The sequence below is a fragment of the Trachypithecus francoisi genome, unplaced genomic scaffold, assembly GCF_009764315.1.
Source record: "Trachypithecus francoisi isolate TF-2019V2 unplaced genomic scaffold, Tfra_2.0 Lachesis_group20, whole genome shotgun sequence".
Classification (NCBI taxonomy): Eukaryota; Metazoa; Chordata; class Mammalia; order Primates; family Cercopithecidae; genus Trachypithecus; species Trachypithecus francoisi.
Genome location: NW_022681466.1, coordinates 20,786,035 through 20,804,857, shown reverse-complemented (window position 1 = coordinate 20,804,857; position 18,823 = coordinate 20,786,035). Strand labels below are relative to the sequence as shown.

Below are 18,823 nucleotides of genomic sequence, written 5' to 3'. Positions count from 1 at the left end.
GGTCATTCATCTGTGCCCTCAGATACCCAACTGTGTTTTCAGAACAACAGAAAATTCCCAAATCCAGATATACTATGAACATTTATGTCATTATGTCTTTTTTATTCATAATATTTAGAGTACTAAGGAAGAATAAAAGCTTTTTAAATTCAGGCTGTGTCAATCATGTACACATTAATGAAAAATTAATAGATGTGGGATTTTTTTTCCTGAAAGCATATAAATTGTCAAGCCATAAATAGAGTATAATCTGGGTCTAATCTTCTGATTGTTAGCATTTCTCTCTTAATAATAAAAATAGTTACTTATTAAGCATGTATTATTATCATAGTTTCATATATATATATTTTTGAGACGGAGTTGCGTTCTTTGTTGCCCAGGCTGGAGTGTAGTGGTGCTATCTCTGCTCATCGCAACCTCCGCCTCCCTGGTTCAAGTGATCCTCTTGCCTCAGCCTCCCGAGTAGCCGGGATTATGGGCACACGCCACCACACCAGGCTCATTTTTGTATTTTTAGTAGAGTTGGGGGGTTTCACCATGTTGGCCAGGCTGGTCTCGAACTCTTGACCTCAGGTGATCCACTGCCTTGGCCTCCCAAAGTGCTGGGATTACAGGCATGAGCCGCTGTGTCCAGCCTTATATTTTCATAGTAGCCTTAGCATGTAGCAATTAATTTCCCATTTTATAGTTGAAGCCATACCTGAGAGAGGTGAGAAAGTAAGCAACAAATCTGTTATTTCAGCTTATGTCTTACTAAAGCTATAGCTTTGTGCCTTAGCCACTGTGAGAGACTGTATTTTTTTTTTTTTTTTTTTTTTTTGAGACAGAGTCTCACTCTGTCACCCAGGCTGGAGTGCAGTGGTGCGATCTTGCTCACTGTATCCTCTACCTCCTGGATTCAAGCGATTCTCCTGCCACAGAGTAGCTGGGAGTACAGGTATACACCACCACGCCTGGATAATTTTTGTATTTTTAGTGGAGACGGGTTTCACCTTCTTGGTCAAACTGGTCTTGAACTTCTGACCTCGTGATCCACCTGCCTCAGTCTGCTAAAGTACTGGGATTACAGGCAGGAGCCACCGAGCCCGGCTTGTTTATGTATTTTATGTTAGGTTTTTATTTATTTATTATTTATTTATTTATTTTTGAGACAGAGTCTCTGTTGCCCAGGCTATTGCCCAGGAGTGCAGTGGCGCAATCTCTGTTGCCCGGGAGTGCAGTGGCGCAAACTCCGCTCACTGCAACCTCCGCCTCCCAGGTTCAAGCGATTCTTCTGCCTCTGCCTCCCAGGTAGCTGGGACTACAAGCGCCCACCACCATGGCCGACTGCGTCTTTATATATTTCATATCGTTTAATTTCTGACTTTTTAGTAAAAAATGTATAAAAGATACAGGAGTGGCTGGGTGCGATGGCTCATGCTTATAATCTCAGCACTTTGGGAGGCCGAGGCGGGCGGATCATAGGGTCAAGAGATCGAGACCATCTTGGCCAACATGGTGAAACCCCATCTCTACTGAAAATACAAAAATTAGCTGGGCATTGTGGCGCCTGCCTGTGGAGTACTAAGGAAGAATAAAAGCTTTTTAAATTCAGCTCGTGACAGAGCGAGACAACTCCACCTCAAAAAAAAAAAAAAAAAGATACAGGAGTTAGTGAAATCATCATAAAAGATTCCTTTTTCTTTGACTAGATTTCATTTTCCTTTTTTTTTTTTTGAGTCAGAGTATCGCTCTGACACCCAGGCTGGAGTGCAATGACATGACCTTGGCTCACTGTCACCTCTGCCTCCTGGGTTCAAGCAATTCTCCTGCCTCAGCCTCCTGAGTAGCTGGGGCTACAGGCACCTGCCACCACGCCCGGCTAATTTTTTGTATATTCAGTAGAGACGGGGTTTCACCGTGTTAGCCAGGGTGATCTCAATCTCCTGACCTCGTGATCCACCTGCCTCAGTCTCCCAAAGTGCTGGGATTACAGGCGTGAGCCTCCGCGCCAGGCCAACTTCATTTTCTTAAATAACTGTTTTGTTGTTTTTCCTTTTTAGAATTTGTTGTCCTCGTTATGGAGAAAGAAGACAAACAGAAAGCGACTGGGGGAAACGCTGTGTGGACAAGTTTGACATTATTGGGATTATTGGAGAAGGAACCTATGGCCAAGTATATAAAGCCAAGGACAAAGACACAGGTAAATATTGCCACAAAATTTTAGATGTCAGAATGTTAACAATTTAGCATTCCTAATATCTTAAGTAGATTTAGCAAAAGTAAATTCTGAGGTGTTTTTCTTTTTTTTTTTTTTTGTGGCGGAGTCTTGCTCTGTCCCCCAGGCTGGAGTGCAGTGATGTGATCTCACTGCAAGCTCCGCCTCCCGGGTTCACGCCATTCTCCTGCCTCAGCTTCCTGAGTAACTGGGATTACAGACCGTGTGCAACCACACCTGACTAATTTTTGTTTTTTTTTTAGTAGAGACAAGGTGTCACTGTGTCATCCAGGCTGGTCTTGAACTCCTGACCTCAAGCAGTCTGTCTGCCTTGGCCACCCAAAGTGCTGGGATTGTAGGTGTGAGCTGGGATTATAGGTGTGAGCGCTGGGCCTTGTTTTATTTTTATTTTTTGATATGGAGTCTTGCACTGTCATCCAGGCTGGAGTGCAGTGGGTCAGTGTCTGCTCACTGCAGGCTCCGCCTCCTGGGTTCAAGTGATACCCCTGCGTCAGCCTCCTGAGTAGCTGACATTATAGGCACGTGCCACCAAGCCCAGCTAATTTCTGTATTTTTAGCAGAGATGGGGTTTTACCATGTTGGCCAGGCGGTCTCGAACTCCAGTCTGGTCTCAAACTCCTAACCTGAAATGATCCACCCACCTCAGCCTCCCTAAGGGCTGGGATTACAGGCGTGAGCCACCATGCCTGGCCAAATTTTTAGTTCTAACTTTTGTCTCCAAAAGTTAATTGAGTAGATCAGAGGTTTCCAAAAGAATACTATAAGTATAATTTTTAAAATTCTCCAGCTGGGTGCGGTGACTCATGCGTATAATTTCAGCACTTTGGGAGGCCAGGTGGGCAGATCACAAGGTCAGGAGATTGAGACCATCCTGGCTAACATGGTGAAATCCCTGTGTCTACTAAAAATAGAAAAAATTAGCCGGGCATGGTGCCACACGCCTGTAGTCCCAGCTACTCAGGAGGTGGAGGCAGGAGAATCACTTGAACCTAGGAGGCGGATGTTGCAGTGAGCGGAGGTCACGTCACTGCACTGCAGCCTGGGTGACAGAGCAAGACTGTCTCCAAAAAAAAAGAAAAAAAAAAATTCCATATCTTAAGATAAAATTAAAACCAAGAAAGGGAATATAGAATTTCCTTTTTTGTTTTTTTTATTGAGGAGGAGTCTCACTCTGTCACCCAGGGTGGAGTGCAATGATGCGATCTCGGGTCACTGCAACCTCTGCCTCCTGTGTTCAAGCGATTCTCCTGTCTCAGCCTCCTGAGTAGCTGGGATTACAGGTGTCCACCACCATGCCCAGCTAATTTTTGTATTTTAGTGGAGACGGAGTTTCACCACGTTGGCTAGGCTGGTCTCGAATTCCTGACCTCAGGTGATCCACCCACCTCGGCCTCCCAAAGTATTGGGATTACGGGTGTGAGCCACTGCGCCTGGCCTAGAGTTTACTTTTTAAAGGTGTATAAGTATCTCGTGTGTAAGCATTAAAGTAAGCACTAAGTTTGTCTTCCAGAGCAAGGGCATATATTGCTGGTTCACAATAGTGGCCAAAAATGCTCATTGATAATAACAGTTTACATTTGTTTCGGCAGGAGAACTAGTGGCTCTGAAGAAGGTGAGACTAGACAATGAGAAAGAGGGCTTCCCAATCACAGCCATTCGTGAAATCAAAATTCTTCGTCAGTTAATCCATCGAAGTGTTGTTAACATGAAGGAAATTGTCACAGATAAACAAGATGCACTGGATTTCAAGAAGGATAAAGGTACCAGCAAAGAATCACATTTTTACAGGGTAGACTGGTTCAATCTTTGCCTTTCTTTTTTTTTCTTTCTTTCTTATTTATCTGTTCATTGTCAGACAGTCTCACAGTGTCACCGAGGCCGGATTGCAGTCGTGCAATGTTGGCTCACTGCAACCTCTGCCTCTCGGGTTTAAGTGATTCTTGTGCCTCAGCCCCCAAGTAGCAGGGATTACAGGCATGCGCCATCATGCCGGGCTTATTTTTGTGTATTTAGTGGAGAGGGGGTTTCGCTATGTTGGTCAAGCTGGTCTCAAACTCCTGACCAGCTGATCAGGTGATCCACCCACCTTGGCCCCCCAAAGTGCTGGGATTACAGGAGTGAGCTACCATGCCTGGCCTCGTGTCTGTGTGTGTGTTTTTTTTTTTTTCTTTTTAAATTATAAAATAATAAGTGAATGAATGGATATGATGCATGTATGCCTTTGGTGGAAAAACTGAAAACAGAAGAAGAAAAAGAAGATGGTGGTAGTTTATCTCCTATTTTCTCCGTATATGCTACCATCCATGGAAAACCACTGAAGTATTAATACATTTTGGTATATATTTTGGTATATTTGCTTTTAGTTCTTTTTTTTTTTTTTTTTTTTTTTTTTTTGAGACAAGAGTTTCAGTCTCTCACCCAGGCTGGAGTGCATTGGCTCTATCTTGGCTTACTGCAACCTCCACTTCCCAGGTTCAAGCGATTCTCCTGCCTCAGCCTCCCAGGTAGCTGGGTAGCTGGGATTACAGGCACATGCCACTACTCCCAGCTAATTTTTATAGTTTTAATAGAGACCAGGTTTCACCATGTTGACCAGGCTGGTCTCGAACTCCCGACCTCAAGTCAATCATCTGCCTCAGCCTGCCAAAGAGCCGGGATTACAAGGGTGAGCCACCACACTCAGCCCTGCTTTTAGTACTTTGAAAGCCCTGCTTGTAGTACTTTATGCCATATCTACTGTATTTATTTTAACAAAGCTAAGATCAAAGATTATTTAGTGTTGTATAATAAGCAGTTATTATAAAGGTTATTTAGTGTTGTCATAAGCAATTTCTCATATCATTAACACATTTTAATGGCTATGCATAAACATGAACCCAAATTTACCAGTCCCTGTTGAGCAATTAGTTGCCAATTTTCAATTAAAAAAAAAAAATAGGCCGGGCGCGGTGGCTCAAGCCTGTAATCCCAGCACTTTGGGAGGCCGAGACGGGCGGATCACGAGGTCAGGAGATCGAGACCATCCTGGCGAACATGGTGAAACCTCGTCTCTACTAAAAAATACAGAAAACTAGCCGGGCGAGGTTGGCGGGCGCCTGTAGTCCCAGCTACTCGGGAGGCTGAGGCGGGAGAATGGCGTAAACCCGGGAGGCGGAGCTTGCAGTGAGCTGAGATCCGGCCACTGCACTCCAGCCTGGGGGACAGAGCGAGACTCCGTCTCAAAAAAAAATAAAAAATAAAAAAAAAAAATAATAGGCCAGGTGCAGTGACTCACCCCTGTAATCCCAACACTTTGGGAGGCCGAGTTGGGTTGATCACCTGAGGTCAGGAGTTCGAGACCAGCCTGGCCAAAATGGTAAAACCCCATCTCTACTAAAAATACAATATTTAGCTGGGCATGGTGGCGAGCACCTGTAATCTTCAGCTGCTTGGGAGGCTTAGACAGGAGAATCATTTGAACCCGGTAGGCAGAGGTTGCAGTGAGTGGAGATCACGCCATTGCACTCCAGCCTGGGTGACAAGAGCAAAACTCTGTCTCAAAAAAAACCCCAAAAAACATATTAGCAATGCCTTGAGTATCTTTCTGCATAAATCTTTGCGTTATGATTTATTTTCATTGTATAGCATTTTTGATGTAAGAGTTATTTGGTCAAATGGATTTTCATATTTAATGTCAGATTCCTTTTAAGAAAAATCATATATCCAGTGGGTATCCATCTCAATGTATCATCCCCAACATTGAGTATATCTTTTTTTTTTTTTAATTTTGAGAAGGAGTCTCACTCTGTCGCCCAGGCTCAAGTGCAGTGATGCAGTCTCAGCTCACTGCAACCTCCGCCTCCTGTGTTCAAGTGATTCTCCTGCCTCAGCCTTTGGAGTAGGTGGGATTACAGGCACACGCCACCACTGCCGGCTAATTTTTGTATTTTTATTAGAGACAAGGTTTCAGCATCTGGCTGGGCTGGTCTCAAACTCCTGACCCCAGGTGATCGCCCACCTCGGCCTCCCAAGTGCTGGGATTACAGACGTGAGCCAGTGTACCCGGCCAAGTATATCTTTTTTAAAAATTGTCTTCTGGACTAGGTGTGGTTGCTCATGCCTATAATCCCAGTACTTTGGGAGACCAAGGCAGGCGGATCACCTGAAGTCAGGAGTTTGAGACAAGTCTGGCCAACATGGTGAAACCTCTCTCTACTAAAAATGCAAAAATTCACTGGGCATGGTGCTGGGCACTTTTAATCCCAGCTACTGGGAAAGTTGAGGCAGGAGAATTGCTTGAACCCAGGAGGTAGAGGTTGCAGTGAGCCGAGAGTGTGTCGCTGTACTTGAGCCTGGGCGACAGATCAAGACCCTGTCTCCAAAAAAAAAATTGTCGTCTGGATAGGTTAAGTATGATATTATTATTTTATATATTATTTTAATTTAATTTTTATTTTTTGAGACAGAGTCTCAGTGTGTCACCCAGACTGGAGTACAGTGGTGATCATAGTTCATTACGTCCTCAACCTCTAGGCTCAAGTGATTCTCCATGCCTCAGCCTCCTGATTAGCTGGGACAACAGGCATGCAACACCACATCCAGCTGATTTTTTATATTTTTAGTAGAAATGGGATCTCTCTATGTTGCCCAGGCAGATCTCTAACTCCTGGGCTCAAGCAGTCTGCTCACCTTGGCCTCCTAAAGTGCTGGGATTACAGACACCGCACCCAGCCAATGTCATTTTGGATTATATTCCTAATATTTTGGGTCTTCTCTGTGTTACTACTTTTACTTTCTCTCCCTCTCTCTTTCTCTCTTTTTTTGTTTTTTGAGACAGAATCTTGCTCTGTCACCCAGGCTGCAGTGCAGTGACATGATCACAGCTCACTGTAACTGAACTCCTGGGTTCAAGTGATCCTCCTGACTCAGACTCCCAAGTAACTAGGACTAGACAGCACTCCTGGCTGATGTTTAAAAATTTTGGTAGAAACGGGATTTTGCTGTGTTGCCCAGCCTGGTCGGGTTTTTTTTGTTTTTTTGGTTTTTTTTTTGAGATGGAGTCTCACTCAGTCGCCCAGGCTGGAGTGCAATGGCGTGATCTCTGCTCACTGCAAGCTCTGCCTCCCAGGTTCACGCCATTCTCCTGCCTCAGCCTCCCGAGTAGCTGGGACTACAGGCGCCCACCACCACGCCTGGCTCTTTTTTTGTATTTCTAGTAGAGACGGGGTTTCACTGTGTTAACCAGGATGGTCTCGATCTCCTGACCTTGTGATCCTCCTGTCTTGGCCTCCCGTAGTGCTGGGATTACAGGTGTGAGCCACCGTGCCCGGCCAACCCAGCCTGGTCTTGAACTCTGGGCCTCAAGCAGTCCTCCTGCTTTGGCCTCCTAAATTGCTGGGGTTATAGACATTAGCCAACATACCTGGTCTCTTTTTTGAGGTGTCCTTTGCCTACGTATTTTTTGCAATTTTAGTGTTTTTCTTATTAATTTGAGGTCTTAACTAAATCTCTCCAAGATACTTTTTTTTCTCTCTCTCTTTTTTGAGATGGAGTCTTGCTATGTCGGCCAGGCTGGAGTACAGTGGCATGATCTCGGCTGACTGCAATTTCCACCTCCTGGGTTCAAGCAGTTCTCCTGCCTCAGCCTCCCAAGTAGCTGGGATTACAAGTGTGCGCCACCACGCCCGGCTAACTGTTTTGTGTTTTTAGTAGAGTTGGAGTTTCACCGTGTGGGCCAGGCTGGTTTCAAACTCCTGACCTCAAGTGATCTGCCCACCTTGGCCTCCCAAAGTGCTGGGATTACAGGCGTGAGCCACCGCGCCTGGCCATACTACTTTTTTTTTAGTTTTTTGTAGACAGAATCTTGCTTTCTCACCCAGGCTAGAGTACATTGGTGCAATCACAGCTTATTGTAGCCTCGAACTCCTGGACTCATATGATTCTCTTGCTTCGGCCTCCCAAGTATCCAGGAATATAGGCAAGCACCATCACACCTAGCTAATTTATAAATTTTTTTGTGGAGATGCTGTCTCACTATTTTGCCCAGTCTGGTTTCCAAAGCTCAGGCAATCCTCTCACCTCAGCTCCTCAAAATGTGGGGATTACAGGCATGAGTCACTGAACACAGCCCCAAATTTAAGGGATTGAATTCATTGATTCATTTTTCTCTCAATTTTTAAATACTACGATTTTATTTTTTTCCTTTATTTTTTTTGAGACGGAATCTTGCTCTTTTCACCCAGGCTGGAGTGCAGTGCCACTGTCTTGGCTCACTGCAACCTCCGCCTCCCAGGTTCAAGTAATTCTCATGCCTCAGGCTCCCTGAGTAGTTGGAATTACAGGTGCATGCCACCACGCCCAGGTAATTTTTGTATTTTTAGCAGAGTTAGGGTTTCACCATGTTGGCCAAGCTTGTCTTGAACTCCTGACCTCAAGTAGCTAGGATTATAGGCACGTGCCACCCATGCCCAACTAATTTTTGTATTTTTTTTTTTTTTTTTGAGACGGAGTCTTGCTCTGCCACCCAGGCTGGAGTGCAGTGGCCGGATCTCAGCTCACTGCAAGCTCCGCCTCCCGGGTTTATGCCATTCTCCTGCCTCAGCCTCCCGAGTAGCTGGGACTACAGGCGCCCGCCTCGTCGCCCGGCTAGTTTTTTGTATTTTTAAGTAGAGACAGGGTTTCACCGTATTAGCCAGGATGGTCTCGATCTCCTGACCTCGTGATCCGCCCGTCTCGGCCTCCCAAAGTGCTGGGATTACAGGCTTGAGCCACCGCACCCGGCCTGTTTTTGTATTTTTTTTTTAGTCAAAATGGGGTTTCACCATGTTGGGCAGGCTGGTGTTGAACTCATGACCTCAAGTGACCCGCCCTCCTCGGCCTCCCAAAGTGCTGGAATTACAGGCATCTGCCACCGTGCCCAGCCACAGAAGATTAATTCAAATGTTAGCTCTGTTACTTATTATTAGGAAGGGCTAATTATTCAACTACTCTTAGTTTCAGTTTCTTCATCTGTAAAATGCAAGGGTTTTTTCTAGACAGCCTATGGTCAACTCCAAAATTATATTAGGATTGAGGCATTGTTACTTCAGCATTCTTTTTTTTTCTTGTTTTTAATTTTTTTTCGTCTCATGTAGGTGCCTTTTACCTTGTATTTGAGTATATGGACCATGACTTAATGGGACTGCTAGAATCTGGTTTGGTGCACTTTTCTGAAGACCATATCAAGTCGTTCATGAAACAGCTAATGGAAGGATTGGATTACTGTCACAAAAAGAATTTCCTGCATCGGGATATTAAGTGTTCTAACATTTTGCTGAATAACAGGTAACATAGTAACCAAATAAGATTAATCTCTTTTCTCTTCTCCTCTGACCTTTTTAGTTTCAAATGGTTAATTGGTATTATAATTAGACCTAATAGTGCAGTATTCACACACACATTGAGTTTTTAGTGATATTCCCTATGTTCAGTGTGGGAGAAACATGCCTGCTCCTTCAGCTGTTCTTGAGCCTTTCTCGGTTACCAGCTTTCTGAGTAAACATTGATGTGCAGTTGGTGATTGGCCTTTTCTGCCCAGTACTTACTCATAGATTTTAATAGTGTAAACAAGCAGGAATCTGGTGATGAACAGGTGTTAATTCATCAGAAGTTTTTTATCATCTGCTTTCTTCTTTTCTGTTTATTTACCTATACTGCATTGGTAATATCAGAGGTATTATGCACAGTAGGTTTTTTTTTTTTTTTAAGACGGAGTTTCACTCTTGTTGTCCAGGCTGGAGTGTAGTGGCGTGATCTCAGCTCACTGCAACCTCCACTTCGCAGGTTCAAGTGATTCTCCTGCCTCAGCCTCCCGAGTAGCTGGGATTACAGGCACCCGGCACCATGCTCAGCTAATTTTTGTATTTTTAGTAGAGATGGGGTTTCACTATATTGGCCAGGCTGGTCTTGAACTCCTGACCTCGTGATCCACCCGCCTTGGCCTCCTAAAGTGCTGGGATTACAGGTGTGAGCCACTGCGCCCGGCACACTAGTTTTTTGTTTTGTTTTGTTTTTGAGACAGAGTCTCGCTCTGTCGCCCAGGCTGGAGTGCAGTGGCGTGGTCTCAGCTCACCGCAAGCTCTGTCTCCCGGGTTCATGCCATTCTCCTGCCTCAGCCTCCCGAGTAGCTGGGATTACAGGCACCCGCCGCCACACCCAGCTGATTTTTTGTATTTTTAGTAGAGACAGGGTTTCACCGTGTTAGCCAGGATGGTCTTGATCTCCTGACCTTGTGATCCGCCCACCTCGGCCTCCCAAAGTGCTGGGATTACAGGTGTGAGCCACTGCCTCTGGCCCTGGCACACTAGTTTTTTTAACAGCCCTACTTGCTGAGGAATAAAGAACAAATCTGGTACCATTTAAATCGGGCAAGTATTTAGTTCTTTAGGTAATTAGGTTGGTTACCTCTGTTTTTGTCTGATTGACTCATTGTTTTAAACATTTCGGTTCAGTTTTATCTGGCAGACATTATATAGGAAAAAGGAAAGATTATGACATATTTCCTCTCTTTATGGTGTAGAATAACCAATCTTGCATGGTTTCCTGGGACTTTCCAGATTTTAGTTCTAAAAGGCTCACATGAGACGATTGAACACTGGAACTCAGAACTTTTGCAGGAGAAATAAATTCCTCAGTTCAGTAAACTTTTATTAAGCTCAATTTTTTTTTCCCTTTGAATTTGAGAGTATCTGGAAAGATGTAGCCTTGAGGAATGAATAAGAATTTATCTGGCCGGGCGCGGTGGCTCAAGCCTGTAATCCCAGCACTTTGGGAGGCCGAGATGGGCAGATCACGAGGTCAGGAGATCGAGACCATCCTGGCTAACACGGTGAAACCCCATCTCTACTAAAAATACAAAAACGAGCCGGGCGAGGTGGCGGGCGCCTGTAGTCCCAGCTACTCAGGAGGCTGAGGCAGAAGAATGGCGTAAACCCGGGAGGCAGAGCTTGCAGTGAGCTGAGATCTGGCCACTGCACTCCAGTCCGGGCGACAGAGCGAGACTCCGCCTCAAAAAAAAAAAAAAAAAAAAGAATTTATCTGAAAAACTGATAGTGGGTGATCAAATTTCTAGGCAGAAGAAGCTGCATGCCACAAAAGCACATAAACATGAAAATAACAGGTTATGTCTGGAAACCTGTAAACAGGTCAGTATTTCTAGAGCAAGAAGAGGGAAGCACATAACGGCCAAGAGATGAAGCTGGATAGTTACATGGAGCGCATTTATGGATCTTGTATGCCCCACTTAGGAACTTAAACTTTATCTGTATTTGACAAGGATCAGCATAACTTGAACCCAGGAGGTGGAGGTTGCAGTGAGGTGAGATCAGTCCAGCCTGGGCGACAGAGCGAGACTCCATCTCAAAAAAAGAAATAATCTTAGACTGAGTCTAATCACTCTGTCGCCCAGGCTGGAGTTCAATGGCAGGATCTCACTGCAACCTCCAACTCCTAGATTCAGGCGATGCTCCTGCCTCAGCCTCCTGAGTAGCTGGGATTACAGGTGTCCGCCACCATGCCCAGCTAATTTTTCTTTTTTTAGTAGAGATGGGGTTTCACCATATTGGCCAGGCTGGTCTTGAACTCCTGACCTCAAGTATCTGCCCGCCTTGGCCTCCCAAAGTGCTGGTATTATAGGCGTGAGCCACTGCGTCCGGCCAAAAGAGTATTTATGTTGCTTTCTCTGACTCATAATTCCTAGTAAAGTTGGAGGTTGGTGACTCTCCATCTATAGTAAATAATGCATTAAGAACTTCTGGCCTATAGTATAGTATACTTTCTGCTGTTCCCTTTACTCCTCCATGAGGAGATGTCTCAAAGCAGGGAATAATTGCAGCTCCATTTGGTGTCCTTTCTGGTGGGTAAGGCCCCTTTTGCTTCCTGACTTTCCAGAGTCAGAAAGCTGATGAGGTCCCAGACTAAATTGAATTTCCTCCTCAGGTTGCTAAGCAGGATACAGGAATCCCATGGTCTAGCCTGATCCATCCAGCCTCTTCCCTTACCCACTTAGCTGTGTCTACTCAGACCTCTGGGTGAGACGGCCTGGAGAAAACGGTGAAGGGTTGTCAGCTGGGCAAGGAAGAGAGAGAACAGTTGGCAAGAGGTAGAGAGAAGAACAGAGTTGGATTCCTTGATGTTCATTATATTTTAATTACAAAGTATAAATGAGACCAAATCATTTTATATAGAAGAGAGACGCAGTCAGTCTTCTGTTTTGGAAAGGTTGCCAAATTATCACTTTATGCTCATAAACTGGAGGCAGAGAGACCCTCTAAGAACTTTGTAAGAAATGGTCAGTGCTTGAAATAACCCAGACACTACTAGTAGGATGGACTCAGTAGATCTGTAGACTTTCATTGAATGAGTGAATGGTAGATAGTGAATTAGAGAAAGTAAGATCACTCAGAGGTTTCTGACTTGAAAAACTATCTAGATGGGTGGCACTACTAGCCAATACAAGGAAGACAGAAGAGTAGGATGGATGGGGTAACAGGCAAATCTCTTTTGGATATGTCTTTTATATATCCAGGGTAGTGATATTTAATAGCACATGGTCATTTGGGAATTCCAAACTACCAGTACAGATTTGGTAGTTACCAAGCATAGAAAATATATCAGAAATGTCACCCAAGAGAAATTGTCAGAGAGATAGGAAGAAAATAAGGAAAATAGGGCCGGGCGCGGTGGCTCAAGCCTGTAATCCCAGCACTTTGGGAGGCCGAGACGGGCGGATCACGAGGTCAGGAGATCGAGACCATCCTGGCTAACACAGTGAAACCCCGTCTCTACTAAAAAATACAAAAAAACTAGCCGGGCAAGGTGGCGGGCGCCTGTAGTCCCAGCTAATCGGGAGGCTGAGGCAGGAGAATGGCGTAAACCCGGGAGGCGGAGCTTGCAGTGAGCTGAGATCTGGCCACTGCACTCCAGCCTGGGCAACAGAGCCAGACTCCGTCTCAAAAAAAAAAAAAAAAAAAAAAGAAAATAAGGAAAATATGAATGCAAGATAGGCAAGTTTAAGAAGGGAGTGATCATTGATGTCAGATGATGCAGGCAAATTATAAGAGAATCTGAAAATTAAAAGGTCAGTAGTGATATTAGTATGGAGTAAGGGGATGAGTAGCACAATTAATGGGAAGGTAGTGATGGGGGTATCTTTAATTTTTAATTTTAAGGATGGCAGATATTTGAATATATTTAAATGCTAAGGGAAGGCCAATGTGGTGGCTCACATGTGAAATCTTAACACTTTGGGAGGCTGAACTGGGCAGGTCACTTGATGCTAGGAGTTCGAGACCAGCCTGGCCAACATAGCAAAACTCTGTCTCTACTAAAAGTACAAAAATTAGCTGAGCTTGGTGTTGCATGCCTCTAATCCCGTCCCAGGCCCAGGAGGCCAAGGCATGAGAATTGCTTGAACCTGGGACGCAGAGATTGCACCACTGCACTCCAGCCTGGGTGACAGAGCAAGACCCTGTCTCAAAAAAAAAAAAAAAAAAGTGCTAAGGAGGGAGAAAATCTATACAAAGGGAGCAGTTAAAGATTTGGGGGATGGGCACAGTGGCTCACGCCTGTAATCCCAGCACTTTGGGAGGCCGAGGTGGGCGGATCACGAGATCAGGAAATCGAGATCATCTTGCCCAACATGGTAAAGCCCTGTCTCTACTAAAATACAAAAAATTAGCTGGGTGTGGTGGCACGTGACTGTAATCCCAGCTACTTGGGAGGCTGAGGCAGGAGAATCACTTGAACCTGGGAGACGGAGGTTGCAGTGAGTTGAGATCGCGCCACTGCACTCTAGCCTGGCAACAGAGCAAGACTCTGTCTCGGAAAAAAAAAAAGGCCGGGTGTGGTGGCTCACGCCTGTAATCCCAGCACTTTGGGAGGCCGAGGCGGGCGGATCATGAGGTCAAGAGATCGAGACCATCCTGGCCAATATGGTGAAACCCCGTCACTACTGAAAATACAAAAACTAACTGGATATGGAGGCACATGCCTGTAGTCCCAGCTACTCAGGAGGTTGAGGCAGGAGAATCGTTTGAACCCAGGAGGCGGAGGTTGCAGTGAGCTGAGATCGCGCCACGGCACTCCACCCTGGTGACAGAGCGAGATTCCGTCTCAAAAAAAATTAAAAAATAAAAAATAAAAAAGATTTGGCAAAGAACCAAAATAATTTAAAGGAGCAAGGTTCTAGAATAGATGGGATTGAGCCCACAGGTGGAGGGATTGATTATCCTTGGTCAAGAAAAGAGATGGACATACTTTTTATGTGTTGTTGAACCTTGAACAACGTGGGTTTCAACTGTGGCATGTCCACTTATACACAGATTTTTATCCAACCAAAGACGAATAAAAAACAATGTTTGCAGTATATGAAACTTGCGTATATGGAGTACCAGTGTTTCATATATGCTGGTTCTGTAAAGCCTACTGCAGGACTTGAGTTTGCTTGAATTTTGGTATATATGGGAGTCTTGGAACCAATCCCATAGATATACTGAGGGATAACTGTAATTAAAAGGAAAGAGGAAAGTAAGATTATAGATGGAAGTAAGTTTACTGGAAAAAGGTAGGATGTTAAGTACCTCTCACCTAATGACTTTAATTTTTTCACTGAAGAAGGTCATTTATTAAGTAAGTGTAAGAGAGTAGGGGATGGATTAGAGCATTAAGGAGAATGCCAAAGGTCTCTAATGACAGCCTTACTGAATGGAAGTTGCGGATTACAGGCAAGTAAAAGGACTAATCAGTAGCATTCAGGAATTAACAGAGGAAAATCACACATTTTGCAGTGGCACCATACAATATGATTTTATAATTTTTTATTTTTATTTTTTTTGAGATGGAGTCTCACTCTGTCACCCAGGCTGGAGTGCAGTGGCACTGTCTCGGTTCAATGCAACCTCTGCCTCCCGGGTTCAAGCAGTTCTCCTGCCTCTGCCTCCCGAGTAGTTGGGACTACAGGCGCATGCCACCACACCTGGCTAATTTTTGTATTTTTAGAGATGGGGTTTCACCATCTTGGCCAGGCTAGGTCTCAAACCTCTGACCTCAAGTGATCCACCCACCTCAGCCTCCTAAAGTGCTAGAATTACAGGTGTGAGCCACCACGCCCAGCCAATTATGTGATTTTTATTCTTCGCACTTGTGTTCAGCTCTCTAGGTAGAGCGGAAAAGGCAGATTTTCTAATGATCCAGAATTAGGGATTTATGGATTAGCTACATCACAAGCTAAGGGAACCAGGAAGACAGTAGTTTGGTTAATTAACCAAGGGATCCAGGCAGGCAAGGGAAGGAAGTATTATGTGAGAGAGGGCTGAACTGGGAGGGACTAGAGGCACTGTGTACTTGAAGGTCTTGTCAAAAGGCAAAAATGTTAAACCATGGTCTCAGAAAGAATTCTCCACATATTTCTGTATTCATCTTATTCCTTTGAGACAGGACATAAACACTATGATGGCACTTCTTTTGTATTTTATTTTATTTCATTTATTTATATATTTTTTATTTTATTTTTTGAGATGGAGTCTCGCCGTGTCACCTAGGCTGGAGTGCAGTGGCACAATCTCGGCTCACTGCAACCTCGGCCTCCCACGTTCAAGCGATTCTCCCGCCTCAGCCTCCCAAGTGGCTAGGACTATAGGTGTCCGCCGCCACGCCCATCTGATGTTTGTATTTTTAGTAGAGACGGGGTTTCACCTGGTTTCACCAGGCTGGTTTCAAACTCCTGACTTAAATGATCCGCCTGCCTTGGTCTCCCAAAGTGTGGGGACTACAGGCGTGAGCCACTGCACCCAGCCTGTTCTATTTTATATTGCAAAAAGTTACCAATACTTCCACATTTCATACTGAGTCACCTTAATGGTTTAGTTGGAAGGAAAAGCAGGAGTCAGTAAAAGTGCTATCAGCGGCCTGGCTTGGTGGCTCATGCCTGTAATCCCAGCACTTTGGGAGGCCAAGGCAGGTGGATCACCTGTGGTAGGGAGTTCAAGACCAGCCTGACCAACATGGAGAAACGCCATCTCTACTAAAAATACAAAATTAGCCATGAGTGGTGGTGCATGCCTATAATCCCAGGCACTCGGGAGGCAGAGGTTGCAAGTGAGCCGAGATAGCGCCATTGCACTCCAGCCTGGGTAACAAGAGTGAAACTCAATCTTTTTGAAAAAGAAAAAAGTGCTATCAACAGGTTCTATAGCAGACTAAATTCATTTAATAAACATTTATTTAGTACCTAGTATGAGCCAGGCAGGAAATATGTTAGATGCTGGTGATATTCAGGTCTACCCTGATTTCTGTAACTATATATCCATTTCTATTTTAACTTTCAGTCATTCTGTGTGCCTTGAATCTTGAATCGTCTCAGGCTTTCAGAGTAAGGATACCAAGTAATTTGAGGATCATCTTTGTCTCAATATAAGTTAACTATTTCTTTCTGCTTTTCTCACAATTTGCTTATAAATTGAACTTAACGTAATGGTGTTTGGGGCAAATGGATAAGGTACCTTTAACTTGACTAGGAATAAGCATTGATTTAATGTAGAAGTTTGTTGCTGGTAGTTACCTTGTTTTAATATTGTCCCATGTTCATATTTTGGGGAGCACCTCTTGGCCTTTTTTCTGTACTACATATTCAGTATCCCCTGTACTTGAGATGAAAATTCTTTTGGATTTCAGATTTTTTTAGATTTTGGAATATTTACATTATATTTACTGGTTCTGAACATCCCAAATCTGAAATGTTCCAGTGAGTATATCCTTTGAGTATCATGTTGGCACTCAAAAAGTTTCAGATTTTGCTTCAGACAGAGACGGGGGGAAAAGGTTCTGAAAAATTTTGGATTTCAGATTTTTGGATTTGGATGCGCAATCTGTATCTCATTTTTTTGCCTGATCTGAGCTATTAGACACCTACACTGGCTTCCTGTAAGAGAGCGAGCTGGCTTTTCTTGCCCTAAGAGGTAGCAAGGCTGTAAATATGACTAAAGAGGTTACAGGAATTTAGATAATGATCATAATCCAAAGTAGTCAATAAATAGTTATTGGGTTTTTTTGCATTGTCCACCCCCTCCAATGAATAAATAGTTTTAAAATAGATTCCCAACATTTTGCCTTGCAGTTTTCAAAATTATTCCTTCATGCAGGAGGAGAGAGAGCATCAGGAAAAATAACTAATGCTTGTTGGGCTTAATACTTTGGTGATGGGTCAAGAGGTGCAGCACACCACCATGGCACACATTTACCTGTGTAACAAACCTGCACATGTACCCTGGAACTTAAAAAAAACAAAATTCCTTTATATCACTGTCAAGGATAGAATATTGAGCAGAGGCCAGTCATGGTGGCCCATGCCTATACTTCCAGCCCTTTGGGAGGCTGAGGAGGGAGGATCACTTGAGCACAGGAATTTAAGACCAGTCTGGGCAACACAGGGGAACTCTGTCTCTACAAAAAAATAAAATAATTAGCTGAGCATATTGGTGCATGCCTGTAGTCCCAGCTACTTGGGAGGCTGAGGCTAGAGAATCACTTGAACCCGGGAGATCATCAAGGCTGCAGTGAGCCACGGTTGCACCACTGCACTCCAGCCTGGGTGATAGAGTGAGACTCTGTCTCCAAAAAAAAAAAAAAAGAAACATTACTGAGCAGAGTGAAACATGGTTGGGATCTCCTTGAAGTGATTCTCAAAGCCTGATTCTCAGGCCAGCTGCATTGGCATCACATATGGGCCTGCTAGAAATGCAGATTCATGAGCCACGTTCTACTGAGTCAGCATCTCTAAGAATGGGGCCCAGGAAACTGGGTTTCTTTGCTTGTTTTTTCAGAGATAGGGTCTTGCTCTGTTGCCTAGGCTAGAGTACAGTGGCCTCCCAAAGTTCTGGGATTACAGGTGTGAGCCACCATGCCCAGTCTGTTTGCCCTCTTAAATCTTTCTCAGTCTAGAACAGCTCATTTCTTTTTTTCCCAACAATAAGTATTTAATCTAGCAGGTTCTAGGTACTGTAGTTTACCATGAAATAAACTTAGCTAAGGAGTCAAATTCAGAAAATGTAATAGTAGTTTTTTTTTTTTTTTTAAAGCCTACAGCATTATAATTGAACTAGTCAAAAAAGGTTTTTGTTTTTTTTTTTTCTTTTTCTTTTTTTTTTTTTTTTTGAGACGGAGTCTCGCTCTGTTGCCCAGGCAGGAGTGCAGTGGCCGGATCTCAGCTCACTGCAAGCTCCGCCTCCCGGGTTCACGCCATTCTCCTGCCTCAGCCTCCCTAGTAGCTGGGACTACAGGCACCCGCCACCTCGCCCGGCTAGTTTTTTGTATTTTTTAGTAGAGACGGGGTTTCGCCGGGTTAGCCCGGACGGTCTCGATCTCCTGACCTCATGATCCGCCCGTCTCGGCCTCCCAAAGTGCTGGGATTACAGGCGTGAGCCACCGCGCCCGGCCCAAAAAAGGTTTAATTAGGGGGATTGAGTGTTAAGAGCAGAAGTAATCATGAACTGAGTAATGTATGAAATTTTTTTTTTTTTTTTTTTTTTTTGAGGCGGAGTCTCGCTCTGCCGCCCAGGCTGGAGTGCAGTGGCCGGATCTCAGCTCACTGCA

General features: G+C 44.4%; 1 protein-coding gene across 15 annotated transcripts in view; it reads left to right on the top strand.

Moving 5' to 3' along the window:
* CDK12 (cyclin dependent kinase 12) overlaps window positions 1–18,823 on the top strand; it is a 142,281-nt gene that overhangs the window by 33,129 nt on the left and 90,329 nt on the right. For all 15 annotated transcript variants that reach the window (XR_004430606.1, XR_004430611.1, XR_004430609.1 and 12 more), the window contains exons 4-6: window positions 2,043–2,182; window positions 3,808–3,978; window positions 9,331–9,520. Coding sequence is in view for 3 of the 15 variants with exons in the window: in XM_033183202.1 (XP_033039093.1) it covers window positions 2,043–2,182; window positions 3,808–3,978; window positions 9,331–9,520 (501 nt within the window). In the remaining 12 variants the exon portion in view is untranslated. The remainder of the gene's footprint in view (window positions 1–2,042; window positions 2,183–3,807; window positions 3,979–9,330; window positions 9,521–18,823) is intronic.